Below are 16,552 nucleotides of genomic sequence, written 5' to 3'. Positions count from 1 at the left end.
TCCCCGGTAAACCGAATGAACCGAATGACTGTGTTATCTTAGCTTCAAGCAAATGTTCCACTAATTAATCCAGCCAGTTAGTTATTATGATTTCTAAATGATGTCTTTTACTACAGCCGTACCGTTGTCAAGGATGCAATTTACAATCATCCCTCAAAGAAAACGAAGACACGTGTTAAACGACACTTCAGTTAACATCACAATACATGACTTGAGAAAAGAAATCATGAGACAGTTTGAACGACTTATGCCCCTCAAGTACTGTAAGTCAAGTGAAAAGGTCTGTCCCGCAGCCCCCCCCCCCCCCCCCCGGACTCCCTGGTACCACTGGGTCGAAGGGACCACGTGGCAGGAGGGGACCAAAGGGAAAGAAGGGCTCTCAAGGTCCCATGGGACCACCTGGAAAATCCGGAAAACAGGAATGACGGGTCCTGCCGGACCGAGAGGAGAAAAAGGAGTCAAGGGAGAGCCTGGGCCAAAAGGCATGCCGGGACCACCTGGAAGGCCGGGGAAATCGATATCTGCACCACAAGTAATGTTGTCACCGGCAGAACAGACAAGGGATGAAGGAGGGAATACAACTTTTTATTGTACAGTTGGAGGAAATCCTCCCCCTGTCGTCGAATGGCGGCTCAAGGGTAGAAAGCTTGTGTCAGGTGCAAAGTATTTGATTAAAGAAGGAGAGTTGATCGTTACGAATCTGAACTACAGCGATACTGGGCAGTACACATGTCAGGCCAGGAACATTCTTGGATCGTCTGGGGCCACTGGTAACTTGTCTATTAGAGGTAAGAGCTTCTTAAACATAACAATTGACGCCTGTAAAGGGCAAGCATTATATCACACTCAAAGTTGAGATTTTACTGGTCACCTTATTTATTGTTGCTTTAATTCAGTCTTTTGTTTTCAGTGTGTGTTGCTTTTGTTTGTTTGTTTACCTTTTTGTCTCGCTGTCAACTTCTACAAACAGTATGCCGCTAAAATTAATACTTATAAGTATCTGCAATTATTTACTTATTAAAATATGACAACTTATGAAATTAGCACCACCTTTTAGAACTGATGCTTCTTCGTCCCAAACCTCGCAGTGGTTTCTATTCAGATTTTCGTTGTTATAAATCGCTTGTTTATCGTTTTCTGTCAGGTCTTCCAATATTCAGAAACGTTCCACCATCACTCGCTACACCAGTAGAGCGCACTAATTTTCAAGTAGTTTGTCAAGCTGAAGGTTTCCCTCGTCCTGTCATCAACTGGAGTAGACTGAGAATGCCTTTGCCAGCTGGAAGGACTGAAGTAAATCAAGGGACACTAATCATTAAGAATTTGATTCCTGCTGACAGCGGTTTGTACGAGTGCATTGCAACGAACACAATGGGGACAAAGAAGGCCACAATCAACGTGGCAGTTCAACAACTAAAGCTAGGTATGTGTGCGTGTGTTTTTTGTTATTGTTGTTTTTGCTTTTTTTTTTTCAGGGGCACCCAGCGAGAGCATATAAAATTTCAGTCAAAAAAAAGGCTCCCGAAAATTCAAGGTGACTTTTTTAGGGTAAAAATCCGTTAAACATGAACAATTATACCATTTTTTAGATGTTCGAAAATCCTAGGTCGGAAGGCCACGCAAGCAAGAAATTTTACAATAAATGTTCCGAAAATTCTAGATCTCAAATCGTCTTCCGAACAGATATTTTCCAAAAATTGACGTTAGGTGTCCCTGTTTTTCCTTATCAGAGAGTCCTTCTGGTAACTGCAGTACCCTTAGATGTTCTCATTTATGTGTGAGCTTTTAAGCCGAACTTTCTGACTCTGATCTATTCATTAACCTGAAATAATATATTTTTCTATCTTATTTTACCGGTGAACAAATAAATTAAATCAAATTAAAATCCACTTAAGTTTTTTTATGCTGCTTTGCAGACTGTTTTGAAAAGAAAATCGATCCTTTTCTTGGATTGTAAGTCTTTGCGCTTAGAAAGAATGTATGGGTGTGTGTTTTTTAATTGAAGTGATTTTTTTTAATCGAAATGAACAGGAGCTTATGAAATGAAATGACTTGTAAATATTGCTTTGACTGATTTTTTTTTTTTTTCTTCTTCAGCGAAATTAATTGTAAATGGGTTTTAATAGTTAGTATAAAATTAATGACAAAGGAGAGTATTTGTTGTTGGGAAAGAAAATTCCCAGCTATGAGAAAAGTGTGATGGAATGAGGGCCTGCCTGTCAATTTATCTCTGTTATATCTCTCTCCTTCTTGTATAGTATTTATGCCGTTAAAAGCCAACATAATTCATATTGACGTAAGCGGTCGGTTGTTATCATCCCTTGGCCCATGAAAAGGCATCCCCGGATTCCAGAATCTGACAAATTTTTGCTTGTCAAATCCGAAATCCAGGAACTGATTTTTGCTTTTGGATTCCGGATTCGTGTACATTGAAATACGGAAAACAGCTCAAGGAATCCGGAATCCATCTAACGACTGGATTTCGGAATCCAAGTTCCACTGACATCGTCCGGAACCCAGTACCGGGAATCTAGAATTAATCCAAGACTGTCTTGTATTCCCTTACATGGTGCGAAGATTTAATGCTGGTCGATATTTGTTCAGATTTAGAAGACTCCGTTATCGTGGGAAACAGCAGCAATTATTTGAGGACTTTAAGAGGCTGGCTATCCTCTATAGCACGAAGTGCGAATTCTGCCTGGAAACTTTGCTGGCGTGCATCTGTTGACGGACGGGCTGCAAGAACATTTCACTCGCGATGTGATGGCAAGGGACCGACTGTAACCATAATAAGAGTCGGAAGATATATCTTTGGAGGATATACCAGTGTATCATGGGGTAAGCTAACATGATTGCAAAAAGACATAATTTTACTACTTGCGGTTACCAGCGGTTACCAACGTGGGTCAGTGTTTCGTCTTGAGGGCTTTGTACAGGTTACCCAACCACTCGTCTGTCTTCACATTCTGTTTTCCAAGCTTTAATTTTTTTTTTTCTGTGACGGTATTTAAAATGGAAATTATTAGTAAGTCTGTGTTAACATGGTTAAAATAGTAGCAATTGTTTTTTTGTTGGTTGTTTGTTTGTTGTTTTTTTTTTTGCGCAATATCAGAAATGCAGTAAGTATGAGCAGTTTTACATCAGGCTTGTAATTTTTTTATATCCTGCAGCATGGATGCAAATTCAGAGTAGCTGACTGATGGTGAACAATTTGATTTATATTTTGTTCACCTTTAGTCAGCTACTTAATTTGAATCCATGCTGCAAGCTACGTGCGACTAAATGTTTGCAACGGACGATAGCTTTGTATCAGTACCAACTGTTTATCCTATTCCCATTTTGCTCAAAAATCTTGGACAATATGTGTGATCGAAATCAGGGATTCTTTTTATTTCTCGGGACATGAGCAACCTTCTTTATGATTACGACTCTGTACTTTACAATGTGAGTGAATAAATATTCTGTCTATTTGGTTTTTGCTTGATCGTAACGGTCTGCGCTTTTCATTACACATGGACGAATCTGTAGTAAGGGAAATCCAGAAACCCAAGCGCAGTATGATTGTTCTTTTTTTTTTTAAATCTTCTTCTTGTAGCGAGTCTCAGATCTCAGTTTAGTTTAGTGTATCTCTGTCAGTTTGTATTTTCTGCGTCAGTCCTTCATTTCTTGGTAAGATGAATAAGTAGATTAATCGCTCTGTGGTCTAAAGGCGTTTATATTCCCTCCTTGCATTTCTTTTCTGAGAACAAGGTTCCATGAACCTTGACCAGTTTTTTTCTCGTCCATTGGCAAATGAAGACCTGTCGTGAATGCTAACGCAGAAACTTCACGATTTCACAGTTTCAAGGGTTTATTCCAGATAGGAAAAGTTCACTGCCAAAGGTACACACGAAATCTAAACCCAACTAACTAAAAAAATTCAGATAACATGCTTAGAAACAAGGTACTGAAATTGATCCCTTAATGATATACATTCCGATCACTACCACGATAATTAAGTGTCCATCTTAATTGTCAAGCAATGTTATAATCTCACACAGACCTCTTTTTCTTAACGATCATGGGATCCTATACGTCTGAAAATAATTGCAGTGGTCAATGAAGACCCAAAAGTACTGGACACATGTACAACATTAATGGGCTTGCCTGACTTAGCTTCTTATGGCTCCCCTTTTTTTGCGGAACCTATGTTTCTCTTCGGATGTGCGTCGTGTAACACTTCAACTTACTGCATGTTAATCTTATGACTGAGTTGCGTAAATTATGCTCTGCGCGGGGAATTTCCATTACTCCATAGACTCTTACAATATATTTTTACATACGCATTGTTTTGGCTACCCAGAGTTTGTCTTTCTCTTAAAAAGCAGATTCCCTATTATACTATTTCGTTTTCTTGAAGCAAACGTTTGCTGGAACCAAAGTTCTTATGCGATGGATGTTCCGTTAACCTTTATAATTTTTTTGCGAAGGTAACAACACTTTTCCTTAAATAAAAACGCACTTCCCTTTTATCAAATTCATAGACATTGGAGCTTAACCTGCTCAAAAACTCTGCATTGTTGTGCATCGTAAAGGATTAGTTAAACTATTCTCCCCTCCTCTCCATTCACTTTTAACAAGAAGAAAACTAAAAGCTTCAAAAAGTAAAACTGGTATATCGTAAAAGCCTGCAAAGCATTATCTTGCTAGATTTTTGAGAACGTACCGAACAAACTAAAATCGTCGATTTTATCCCAAAAAGCTAGGTAGCAGTTATTCTTTCTTCTTTCACTTTCCATAAAAGTAACAAACACATTTTGCGCATTTTTTGTTTGACCCTTTAATTTCAACTAACGTGGGTTCCATGTGCTAAAAGCTCAAAATGTTTAACGCTTAATTTTGACATGTTCCACCGAAAGGATTTTGGTGGATTTTTAGTATGTTGCTAGATAGGCCACCCATACTTAAAAGGCGTTGAAAACAATACTGTGCAATTAGTTTGATGTTGAGCCTCAAAAATGCCTAGACTGACTGGACTATCACACGAGGAGCCGCAAGGGGTGATATTTTTGCACGGCATCTGGCGGCACATCAAAGAATTTGGAATTGAAGGGCAAATTCCTAGAATATCTTCGCCAGTTAAGCTAGAGAAAAGGTGTTAAAAAACCTCAGGATCCAAAACAACACGTCAATCAAAATATCACTTGGACCTTTTCGCTAATGAAGAGCTATCACGCGGCTAAGCTTGAATTAGACATATATTGAAATAGGAACTCGTGTCAATAAAGTATCAGAAGTGAGCGGGAATCGCTCCTGGTTAAAAAACTGGTTCACAGGGATATGCATCTCTTCTAGTTAAGAGAAGGGAATCAGAACTGCTTTTCATGCAGGAACAGGTTTTCTTCCGGCTAACTACAAAACCTCAGCTTATTTCACTCCTTGACATTGTCAAAGCGCATTTTGTAAAGATAACTTTTTCCGCTTTATCAGCTTTTTTTATATTCTATTCCATTAATGTTTAACCTCCCTCAAAAAGCCAAATAATATAAATGCTGTTGTTAAAAAAAGCGTTTTACCTCTTTACGTGAATTCGCTACCCAAAGATCACTATGCTGAAAGGACAGGGCAAAATTTCCAGGAGAGAGGCATTAATTTTTTTTCCCACGAGGTTACAAAGAGAAAATGGAATGATTATTATTAATGTAACCATCAGGTATACTCTACCCACGAGTTTACGGACAGCAAATGCAGTGATTATAATTAATGTAGCCATCGGGTATATTCTACCCACGAGGTTACAAAGAGAAAATGCAATGATTATTATTAACGTAACCTTCAGGTATGTTCTACCCACGAGGTTACAGAGAGCAAATGCAGTGATTATTATTAAATGTAACCGTCACGTATATTCTACCCACGAGGTTACGGAGAGCAAATGCAGTGATCCCACGAGGTTACAAAGAGAAAGTACAATGATTATTATTAACGTAACCTTCAGGTATGTTCTACCCACGAGGTTACAGAGAGCAAATGCAGTGATTATTATTAAATGTAACCGTCAGGTATATTCTACCCACGAGGTTACGGAGAGCAAATGCAGTGATATTATTAATGTAACCATCAGGTATGTTCTACCCACGAGGTTACAAAGAGAAAGTACAATGATTATTATTAACGTAACCTTCAGGTATGTTCTACCCACGAGGTTACAGAGAGCAAATGCAGTGATTATTATTAAATGTAACCGTCACGTATATTCTACCCACGAGGTTACAAAGAGAAAATGCAATGATTATTATTAACGTAACCTTCAGGTATGTTCTACCCACGAGGTTACAGAGAGCAAATGCAGTGATTATTATTAAATGTAACCGTCACGTATATTCTACCCACGAGGTTACAAAGAGAAAATGCAATGATTATTATTAACGTAACCTTCAGGTATGTTCTACCCACGAGGTTACAGAGAGCAAATGCAGTGATTATTATTAACGTAACCTTCAGGTATGTTCTACCCACGAGGTTACAGAGAGCAAATGCAGTGATTATTATTAAATGTAACCGTCACGTATATTCTACCCACGAGGTTACGGAGAGCAAATGCAGTGATCCCACGAGGTTACAAAGAGAAAGTACAATGATTATTATTAACGTAACCTTCAGGTATGTTCTACCCACGAGGTTACAGAGAGCAAATGCAGTGATTATTATTAAATGTAACCGTCAGGTATATTCTACCCACGAGGTTACGGAGAGCAAATGCAGTGATATTATTAATGTAACCATCAGGTATGTTCTACCCACGAGGTTACAAAGAGAAAGTACAATGATTATTATTAACGTAACCTTCAGGTATGTTCTACCCACGAGGTTACAGAGAGCAAATGCAGTGATTATTATTAAATGTAACCGTCACGTATATTCTACCCACGAGGTTACAAAGAGAAAATGCAATGATTATTATTAACGTAACCTTCAGGTATGTTCTACCCACGAGGTTACAGAGAGCAAATGCAGTGATTATTATTAACGTAACCTTCAGGTATGTTCTACCCACGAGGTTACAGAGAGCAAATGCAGTGATTATTATTAACGTAACCTTCAGGTATGTTCTACCCACGAGGTTACAGAGAGCAAATGCAGTGATTGTTATTAATGTAACCTTCAGGTATGTTCTACCCACGAGGTTACAGAGAGCCTGCAAATGCAGTAACAATTATTAGATTTTAGTGCAACTATCAGGTTGAGTTCCTCCATTAAAAGAGTTTTTTGCTAGGGTTAAACAAGTTTGGCTTGCATGAGTTTCAAGGTGCAAGAAATTATCAGTATAATTATAGCACACAAACATTGTCATCTAATTTTTCGCACGTAGCCGGAATAAGCCAAGAAATGAAGCATATATAACGAAAAATCGTCCTCAGATGATCTCCATATTAAGTAAATTATACTAAACGTTGCGAAAGAAATTATTGTTCGTATCCGTCTTATCCATCGTAAAAGCGAGGGGTCATCGCATGACATCCGGTATATTAAACAGAGGTAATACTCACGGGTTTCACGAGTTGTATGCATTATTTTTCGCCGAGAAACAAATTTAAACTTCAATTCTTACCTTACAGTAGTCCGTTCTTTTACCTTGCATTCGACAACAAATCTGTTAAAGGCGAACAAAGCGATTCCGGCACTCTTCTTTATGATGAGTAGCAAGCCGCAGGAACTGAAGCCGCTTGACTGAAGTAAAATTCACCGACATGCACGGCATTCTCACTACAAATATAAACAAACGTTGCGGGGAAAAAAAGACGAGGAGGAAAAAATGCCAGATCTTCGCCTTGGCAAAGTATTCCAGCTACCATGCCGGCGTATCTCCAGAAGGTGGACTCGAAGTGGGACAAACCTTGTGATTTTTTTTTAGACGCCCTTTGCGCGCAAACTAATTTATTCTGGCGCGAAATGAAGATTAACAATAGGTATACTGAAATCTAATCCACGACAAGAGGATTTTCGCACTGTAGTGCGACATATTAAATGCATATTTTTACAAGTACGCGGAGAAAGTGGTCCACTAGTTTAACTTTTTTAAGATGAATTTACTCCACAAAGGCAAAATGAAATGTTTTATCTCTATGTTGTTTACGTGCCGGATTAGTAGGCAGAAGTAAATTCATCATACAGACCCCATCAAAATGAAAGTACACGAATGAAACGGAATAAGTCTGGAACGGTTTAGTTTCTACTCGGCAGCTTCTTTGCTTTTATAACAAAAATTTGATGTTGCAGTCTGTTTTAAACGTTGGCATATCAACGCGCACAGTCACTGAATGAAAACAACAGTCACGATCACGTTCTTCGAAACCGACCAGACGCGCGCGACCTACCACTGTTATGGCAAGCAATTATCCTGAAGGCGTTAATGTTCCCGTGACAATCTTCACACTGAAGGTGTAAATGGTAAACCGAACGGTCGCTTTGATCATCAGAAAGACTTGTCAACTTTGATGATTTAACTGATTAAATTGCGGGACAGAAATTTTACTGCTTGCGGCTCCTCGTGGCCAATTGTGATGAACGGATTATTTAAAAAAAAAAACGTTTTGGGAAACCTTTAGATACAATTTCTGTACCAAACGTTTGTACTTTTAAGGCCTGTTAAAGGGCGATAATTAGTTCTACTATAATGTGCCCTTCTACATTCTAAATTTTCTTGCTAACATTATATAATTATGTACACGTAGTTTAAACAACCTCCTGCTAATTTATTGTACAAATAAAGTATTATCTATAGAATGGAGTAAAAAAATACGAATAAAATACAAACACTTTTAAGGCGATGGAGCCTGCTACATCAACTATTTGTACTTTGATAAGAAAAACTGAATTAAAAAATTCATGAGTCAGTTCAAACGAGAACTTCAAACCTGGTGGCAATTTAGTGTGTAAACTGCGTTTGAGTGAATTTACCATTTATTTTAATTGTACATCGGTCGGTTAATTTGTTCAGTTAAAATATGATGAATATAAATATTTTCTGGAATAAAGAGTGTTTTTTTGTAGATCAATTAATTGAACTTCTTTCCGACAGATTTTTGCTCAAACAACCGTCGTCTGATAAGTGCTTTTTGTTTGTTTGTTTGTTTGTTTTTTGCGCATTTTTTGTTTGTTTGTTTGTTTGTTTTTGTTAATTTGGTTTTAAAATGTTTGTACTTGTCCTACAAATACAAATGGAACATGTCAGACTCAAACTCGTTTCAAATTAGAAAATTTGTTTCCAGGTTTGTCTTCAGAGTCAATGCACTTGACGGGTGATTTAATTTCTAAAGTGAGTATCAGAACAAACGGCGCTAATTACATTTGGTTCCATCTTTTATACTACTACATGAGAAATTTCTGCAATTTGATTGGCTTAGATCAGTGGTATTTCAGCTTAATTTGAAATACCTACACGTGAAAATTACAAACCTTTTGCGGGTAGTAGTATAAACAAATAATAGCATGATTTGTACGTGATATTTGGCATAAATACCACTCGTGATATTTCGAAATTGTTATACGTAATTTCACTCGCCTGACGGCTCGTGAAATTACGTATAACAATTTCGAAATATCACTCGTGGTATTTATGCCAAATATCACTACAAATCATGCTATTACCTATACTAATTTCTCTCTGATAGATTCCAGCAGTGGGTGGCAGTACGACTCCAAAGCATTTTTGTTTTCACTGGTGAACAAACCAGGATGGGCACCTGTTAAACTGCCTCAGACAGGGAAATATAGTTCAAACAGAATGTCAATACACTGTGACTCATCGTATGGCCCTATATTCGGGGGAGGATGTGACATTTTCATTTCCAAAAGCGGTTCTTACACCAACCTTGGCAGTACTTACAGCCCACCAAGTGGGTACAGCTACGACAGCACCTTCACCCGAACATTCCTGGCAGGATCGTACAAGTTCACACCAGACGAAGTAGAAACTTTTTACGAAACAAACTAGAAATAATAATTAATAATGGGTCACATGCACTTTGATATTAGTATTCCATTAGTCTCAAACATTAAGTAAGTAGTCGCTAAAACGAATTTATGACATACTGCCCAGTATGTACTAAACGTGGAAAAAAGATGAAACACACCGTAAGGGACGTGTAGACACACAGTTTTCGAACATTTTATTTTCTATTTGAATCTTTATTTATTTTGTGTTCACTATTTTACCATGTGCTTAGGACAAAGGTCTCTTGAGCAAACAAACATGACGTCGCGTTGTTGGGTAGAGCTATAGTCGCATTGAGGACCACTTCAAATGAAGGATAACAAAAATGTCAGAGTGAGATGCGGCAGAAGTGCCGATTCAACCTCAAGTCATAGAATTAAAGGAGTTGAAGTTTAAGTGTCTACACATGTACATATTGTCACTTCCTTTTAACCTGTTTATACTACTGCATGAGAAATTTCTGCAATTTGATTGGCTTATAGCAGTGGTATTTCAGCTTAATTTGAAATAACTACATGTGAAAATTACAAACCTTTTGAGGGCAGTAGTACAAACAAATAATAGCATGATTTGTGCGTGATATTTGGCATAAATACCACTTGTGATATTTCAAAATTGTCTCAAAGTTCACTCGCCTAACGGCTCGTGAAATTACGTATAACAATTTCGAAATATCACTCGTGGTATTTATGCCAAATATCACGTACAAATCATGCTATTACCTGTACTAATCATTTTAAGTTTCAAATAATTTATCATTTTACCTTTCAAGTATTTATATTGGGGAATGTTTTCACTAAGGGAATCATATTTATTCAGTCTATGATAAGAGGTAAAATTGGGGGGAAATATTCCAAAAAAAATTTAAAAGTATAAAACACAAAAAACACGTAAACTTAGTATCGTAATGATAGGAATAATAATAATAACAATGATAATAATAGGTTTGGGTTGTGACAAACCAGGAGTCAAAAGGAGCCGCCTCTTACTGAACAGGGGTTGAATGAAAACAACTAATTTGTGAGGTTGAGGTTAGGCAAACAACTTGAACTTCTGTATGATCAATGTTTTCGATTTTTCTTGTTTTAGGAATAGGGTGTTCACATACTAAGTTCAATCAGAGTAGAGGACCGGAAGGAGAAGTAGGCGCTGGTTCCCAGATTAAGGAACTAAAACAAACACTATTGTTCCAAACGTTTTGTCAGAAATTAACACAAGTTGAGTTTCTCAATCTTGCTTCCGGTCCTCAACTCGCTAGTATGGATTCTATTCATTTCGGTGTTGGACATTTTGACTTTATTCAGGGGCAGCCTCCTCCTCAGGCGCTTCGTTTTTTGCATGGCAGAGGCGAGCGCGAAACGAGTGACTGGTGATGACCGACAAGGGACCATGGGAAGGGTACAAACGGCAGGCGAAGCGCCTGCCAGATCTTGTGTCGTTTTCTTGGCAAAAAAGTCGTTTTCTTGGCACGGCCCATTTTTGGTCTTTTTAAGTCTTGGAAGCGAGCAATTTTAGTAGCATATTGTTGTAAACATTGTAAACTTTGAGTAGACAGGTGAATGGCTCAAAATTTCAAAACCTGAGGTAGAAATAACCGACAGGCTGCAAAGGATCGAAAAGTCGGATTCTGCTGGATTCGTACGAATCGAAGACCTCTAACAAAATATTTGATGACTTGACGGTATCGGGTAAGTCTTATATTTTAGTTTTCACTTGTCGTTTATTGCAGAATTCGGATTAGTAAAGTACAGCGCCGGCGACTATGTTTCTATTTTTCGCTCTTTTAGGCCAAATTCACCAAACAACGAGCAAGTAGCTAGATTCTGCAAGGTCAGGAGTTGATTATCAAGACCACATTATGTCCTTACACCAAGATTTAAGTCTGCGACGTTACTGACTACGAAACCAGGGACAGATGGATATATTTCAGTTGATGCTTTGGACAAAATAAATTAAAATGCATAACTTGTTGAAGCTTAAAATTACCTTACGCTGTGGCTATATGGCCAGTAACCGGTTAAGGTTTTCAAAACACTAAATGGCCGGCAGTAAATATCAGTAAATTTTACAAAATCGAAAGATTCTAGCTAATCTCAACTATCATATGCCGATTTAAGCAAGTCAAGCGATCCTGAAATGCTTTATAGATCTCAAGTCTAGTGTTTGGTTTGCGCTGGGCTCAGAAGACGAAACCGTGTTTTGTGACACTTGAAACTTTTTTCAGCTCGACTGCCGGTCAAAGTTTTCAAAACACTAAATGGCCAGCAGTCATATATTCTCAGTAAATTTCGCAGTCCACTCAATGGCAAAGAACGAATACTGAAAACTCAATATTATTTCTATACATCAATGCTAAATTAAGATTACCTTGTACAACAAAGCTTTTTTGTTTCATCATAACGCCGACAAGATAATGTTGGAGTGTATTTCAGCTCCAGAAGGGAACTAACGCGTAGAGACTTTTCCCGCCGGTTTTCCACAGAGGCCGAACGAAAGGTGAAGATGTTATGACGTCAAACGTCGCCTGTCATGCCACGCTTTGGGCAGAAAATGGTAACGAATGTCCAAAGACTCGAGACCAACAAAAACGCGGTAAAAACATGACATAGAAATCCCACAAAACCAGCTGGTTTGATCAGGATCACGACTTATGGTAGTTCAGAACGGCTGAACTTTTTCGATTTGTGAAATTTACTGAGAATATGGGACTGCCGGCCATTTAGCGTTTTGAAAGGCTTGACCGGTTACCGGCCATATAGCCACAGCGATTACCTAACTCTCCGTATATATAAGATCCCTAGATTCTCAAGAGATAAGTAATGAACTTTATTTTCCGATCAGGGAAGGAGTTGAAGAGAAGGAAGGTGCCAGCATTGATCAATCCATCATTTTGGACTACCTCTCTCCATCTTGATGAGGGAAATGAAAATCTCAAGCTATAAAGGCAGACTTTTCTAGCTTAATTTTTTTTTAGTATTTGAAATGCCAGGTTAGCTTTCGTGCGAAAACTTGATATCTTCACATGTGAAAATAACATGTTATCTTCAAATGTGAAAATATGACCTTTGCTATGGCTACATAATAAATCGCCCCTTTCACACCCAAAAACTATTAAAGTGGAATGGTTTGGTATTTCATTGGTGTTTATATCATAAATAGAACATTACATGGCTGCTTGGAGATACGAAATTTTTCTTTTCGTGTTGAAAAAATATTTCACTCATTCGCTGCGCTCACTCATGAAATATTTTTCAACACTTGAAGGGAAATTTTGTATCTCCACGCAGCCATGTAATATCCTCTATATATTGTACAATATTTAATGCTAACATATATTTATCGATTTTCTCTTTTGTAGGAGATTTTGTTATTGCTAACATTAGTTTTAACTTTATTTCATTTTCTTTAGGGGTGTAAAAAAATAAAATATTCATATTCCTTGCGATTTGATTTGATTTTGATTATTGCCTTTCGATTTCGATTATTTCGATTCGATTACATAAATGTTTCGTAATTCTTATAACATAACGCGTAATGTAAACAGCATGCAACCCTAAATCCTCAATATAAGAATAGTAACAGAGACAGGAGGATTCACAGTCGCTTGGTTCGTCGCCATGTTTGAGAACCTGACAAAGAGTGTGTTGCATATGGTTAATTGCCTTATTTGGAAATTCTCAAGGGGAGGTTGAAGGACAGCATTTTTGCTAGGCAACTCAAAATAGCGCACGAACTGCTATCGTCTTTGCTCGTCAATCAAAAACGCACATTAAAGAGTTCTGGATTCTTATTTTAGAATATAATAACTCACTGAGGGCACCCTGGAAAAGGTGTGCAAAAACCGAACCAAAATCGAAATGCGGAAGCAAAGAATCCTGAATTGAACTGAATGGTCATAATCACGATTAATCGAGAATTTGATTAATTGTTACACTACTAATTTTATTTAGCTAGATGTCCGGCATGATGGCACCCCTGTTGCAAGACTAAAAATGTTTGAATAAAGGTTAAATAAAGTATATAGTTCAGTTAAAACACAATGATTCAGTGACCACACCACTACATCTCATTCAAACTCCAGGTCTGTGGTCTTAATGTAACTTTATTGGGACACATAAATGTAAAAGAAGGGGTAAAGGCTTAACCCTTTTTTAACAGAAGTCAGTTCAATGACAACATGCCCGTTCAATAATCTCAGTAGTCCATGTACAGCAATTTTTTGTGAGGGGAATGGGCAACTGTACACATGCTTTTGTTGCAGTATTAGTTAAAAAAAAAAACACACATCAACCCAATTTCCATTGTCAAAAATAAAGGAATTATAGGAGCAAAGTATTTTATTAGTTTGGGCAAGACAGGTAGATTGAGTTTAAGTTGGATTAGGGGTGCAGGTTTTCTCTTTTGCTGACCATAGCTTAATGACCTGACCACATCTCAGTTCAATAATCACAGCAGAAGTTCATAAAACATCAATTCCATGTCCAGTGACACTAATTTAAGGAATACTTATAGGAGCAATATTTTTTATTTCTCTGGGTGAGGTGGAAGCAATGAAAGGGGTGAGGATTTTGCATGGCTGAGCTTCTGGTCCATACTTTAAGCAGCTGGCATTTTTCATTGCTTGACACTGTTAATAGACCTGACATCAGCCTACTAATAGTGTAGTGTAGTGTTTTTTACCGCATATTCTTCCAGTTTGTCCAGGGGCCTGTTTTTACTGTTCTTTCCATTAAATGCTTGTATCTTGATTATAATTTTGTAGTTAAAATTTCTAGGAAGGGGGTTGGGGGTCAGTGGTTATGCAGAACCATCTATACTTATCTTAACATTTTTTGCATTTCAAGGTAATTCTGTGTCCATTGATAATTATTAGATGATCTTGTATTCCTCTGCAACTCCAAAGCAGGTCAAAAACTACCCCTTCAGAAGACTTTTGAGGGGAATTTTATGCTACCACAGGTTTTCCAAGAAAGGAACCATGTATAAGCAATCACAGGAACAGCAATGTTGAATCTGGGTAGAATGATCCCAAGAACTTCATAATACTCAGTCTTTCCTACCACCAGTTGGCATTAGGACAATGCAATCATTATTCTCTAAAATGGCATTCACAGCATCTTGTTTGCCATGAAATTTGAAATATTCAAACACAATTATTTTTTTAAAAAAGTGTCTAGGGCAACGTCTCCTGCCTGGCCAAATGGTAGTTACGATGGTATCTCATCAACTACATCACCCTCTTCAATCAGAGTAACAAAATTGTCTATCAAATTAAAACCAAAGTTACCAATAATTTATTTATTAAGACACAAATGATGTGTTATAAAAGAGCATGACAAAACCAAATTGGTCTACTGTGTAATATCACAAAAACAAATAGAAAACAATACAGACAATAAGTATTTGCTGCACATTCGACACAGCTTCATCATAAAATGAGGTGTATTGATAAAAAGTAAGTAGAATTTATTTACACCGGGCTGTGCATTCAGTGACAAGTCTAGTACCCAGTGAGGTAATCGAACAATAAAAAATACAAGTAAAAAAAACCTGGAGCTAGTTTTGTGGCTGTTTTTCCTGTACATGAGCTTACATTGTCGAGCAAATGATACACAATGCGAAACCCTGAGACAAAAATTTAACAGATTTAAAAAATATTTTATCATCTATTTCATAACATAACTTTGAGGCTAGACTGGTTTGTTGTCTTTTCGAGTACTCAAGACATAACGTGCAGCAAATAGTATTTTACAGCTTTACAAAATAATTGGCTTCATTTGACTGTTGCAACAATTCTCAGCTCGCCATTTTTCACTTCGACTGAAGAGATCGTTTCATCACTGGGGACCTTAACAGAAACGATTACTTACTTACTAACTTTCCTGACCGCCTGTTACCTTGGCGTGCGGCAGTTTCATTAAATTAAAGGCAGTACTGTCCCGTCCTCGGCTAGTAGTTTTTCGATATAAAGTTCGGTGGTAAATATTATGTAGTTCGGTAGTAAATATTATGATGCTTGAGTCCAATGCATGTGTGTGGGGTGAAAACAGCTTCCTCTTCACACACACGACGTGGATAGGCAATGATTTGCTCAAAATTCGCAAATGAAGAGGGCTGAACTTATTTAAAAAAACTGCATACTGGTCCGCCATTACTCTTGCCGCCATCTTGAAAACAAGATCTGCCAGACGTCTCGCCCGTTGTCTCCTTCCCGCCGTCCTTTGCGCGCACATTTTCATCAAAAGAGAGACGTCTGGGTACGAGGCAGATTCAGGGGTATATATCATATAAATAAATTTGTTTTTAGGTCGGTTCAGAAATCAAAAGTTCCACCATATCTCAAATATTTTTTGTTACGGGACAAAGGATGGTGTTTACAAGCTCTCAGAACAGCTGGACACACTTTAGTTTTTACTAGCAAACCTTTGCTGGTCAGTTAAGTCCTTTGCTAAAAGATTTTTGCACCGACCTCTTTGGTGTTGGGATCAATCAAAAATGGAAGCTGGACGCGCGGTAATTGCAGGAAACATCATAAGTGTAGTTTCAGTCTTTTACAACTAAAGGTTTAACTGAGGT

The 16,552-nt window shown here is 37.7% G+C and overlaps 1 protein-coding gene across 1 annotated transcript; it reads left to right on the top strand.

Moving 5' to 3' along the window:
* Positions 1 to 311: 311 nt before the first annotated feature.
* LOC140947297 (uncharacterized) lies at positions 312 to 10,403 on the top strand. The gene is made up of 4 exons (XM_073396357.1): positions 312 to 788; positions 1,145 to 1,423; positions 2,605 to 2,838; positions 9,654 to 10,403. Exons 1-4 carry the CDS (start codon positions 422 to 424, stop codon positions 9,974 to 9,976), a joined length of 1,203 nt encoding a protein of 400 aa, XP_073252458.1. The 5' UTR covers positions 312 to 421; the 3' UTR covers positions 9,977 to 10,403.
* Positions 10,404 to 16,552: the final 6,149 nt, after the last annotated feature.

Source organism: Porites lutea, chromosome 9 (genome assembly GCF_958299795.1).
Source record: "Porites lutea chromosome 9, jaPorLute2.1, whole genome shotgun sequence".
NCBI lineage: Eukaryota > Metazoa > Cnidaria > Anthozoa > Scleractinia > Poritidae > Porites > Porites lutea.
The sequence above is the reverse complement of the archived record's forward strand: the minus strand, read 5'-3'. Positions and strand labels throughout refer to the sequence as shown.

Coding starts and splice junctions, on each gene's coding strand:
- LOC140947297 (XM_073396357.1), top strand. CDS start 422: ATGACGGGTCCTGCCGGACCGAGAGGAGAAAAAGGAGTCAAGGGAGAG. Junction 1,424..2,604: donor AGTTCAACAACTAAAGCTAG/GTATGTGTGCGT, acceptor ATATTTGTTCAG/ATTTAGAAGACTCCGTTATC. Junction 2,839..9,653: donor ATATACCAGTGTATCATGGG/GTAAGCTAACAT, acceptor TCTCTCTGATAG/ATTCCAGCAGTGGGTGGCAG.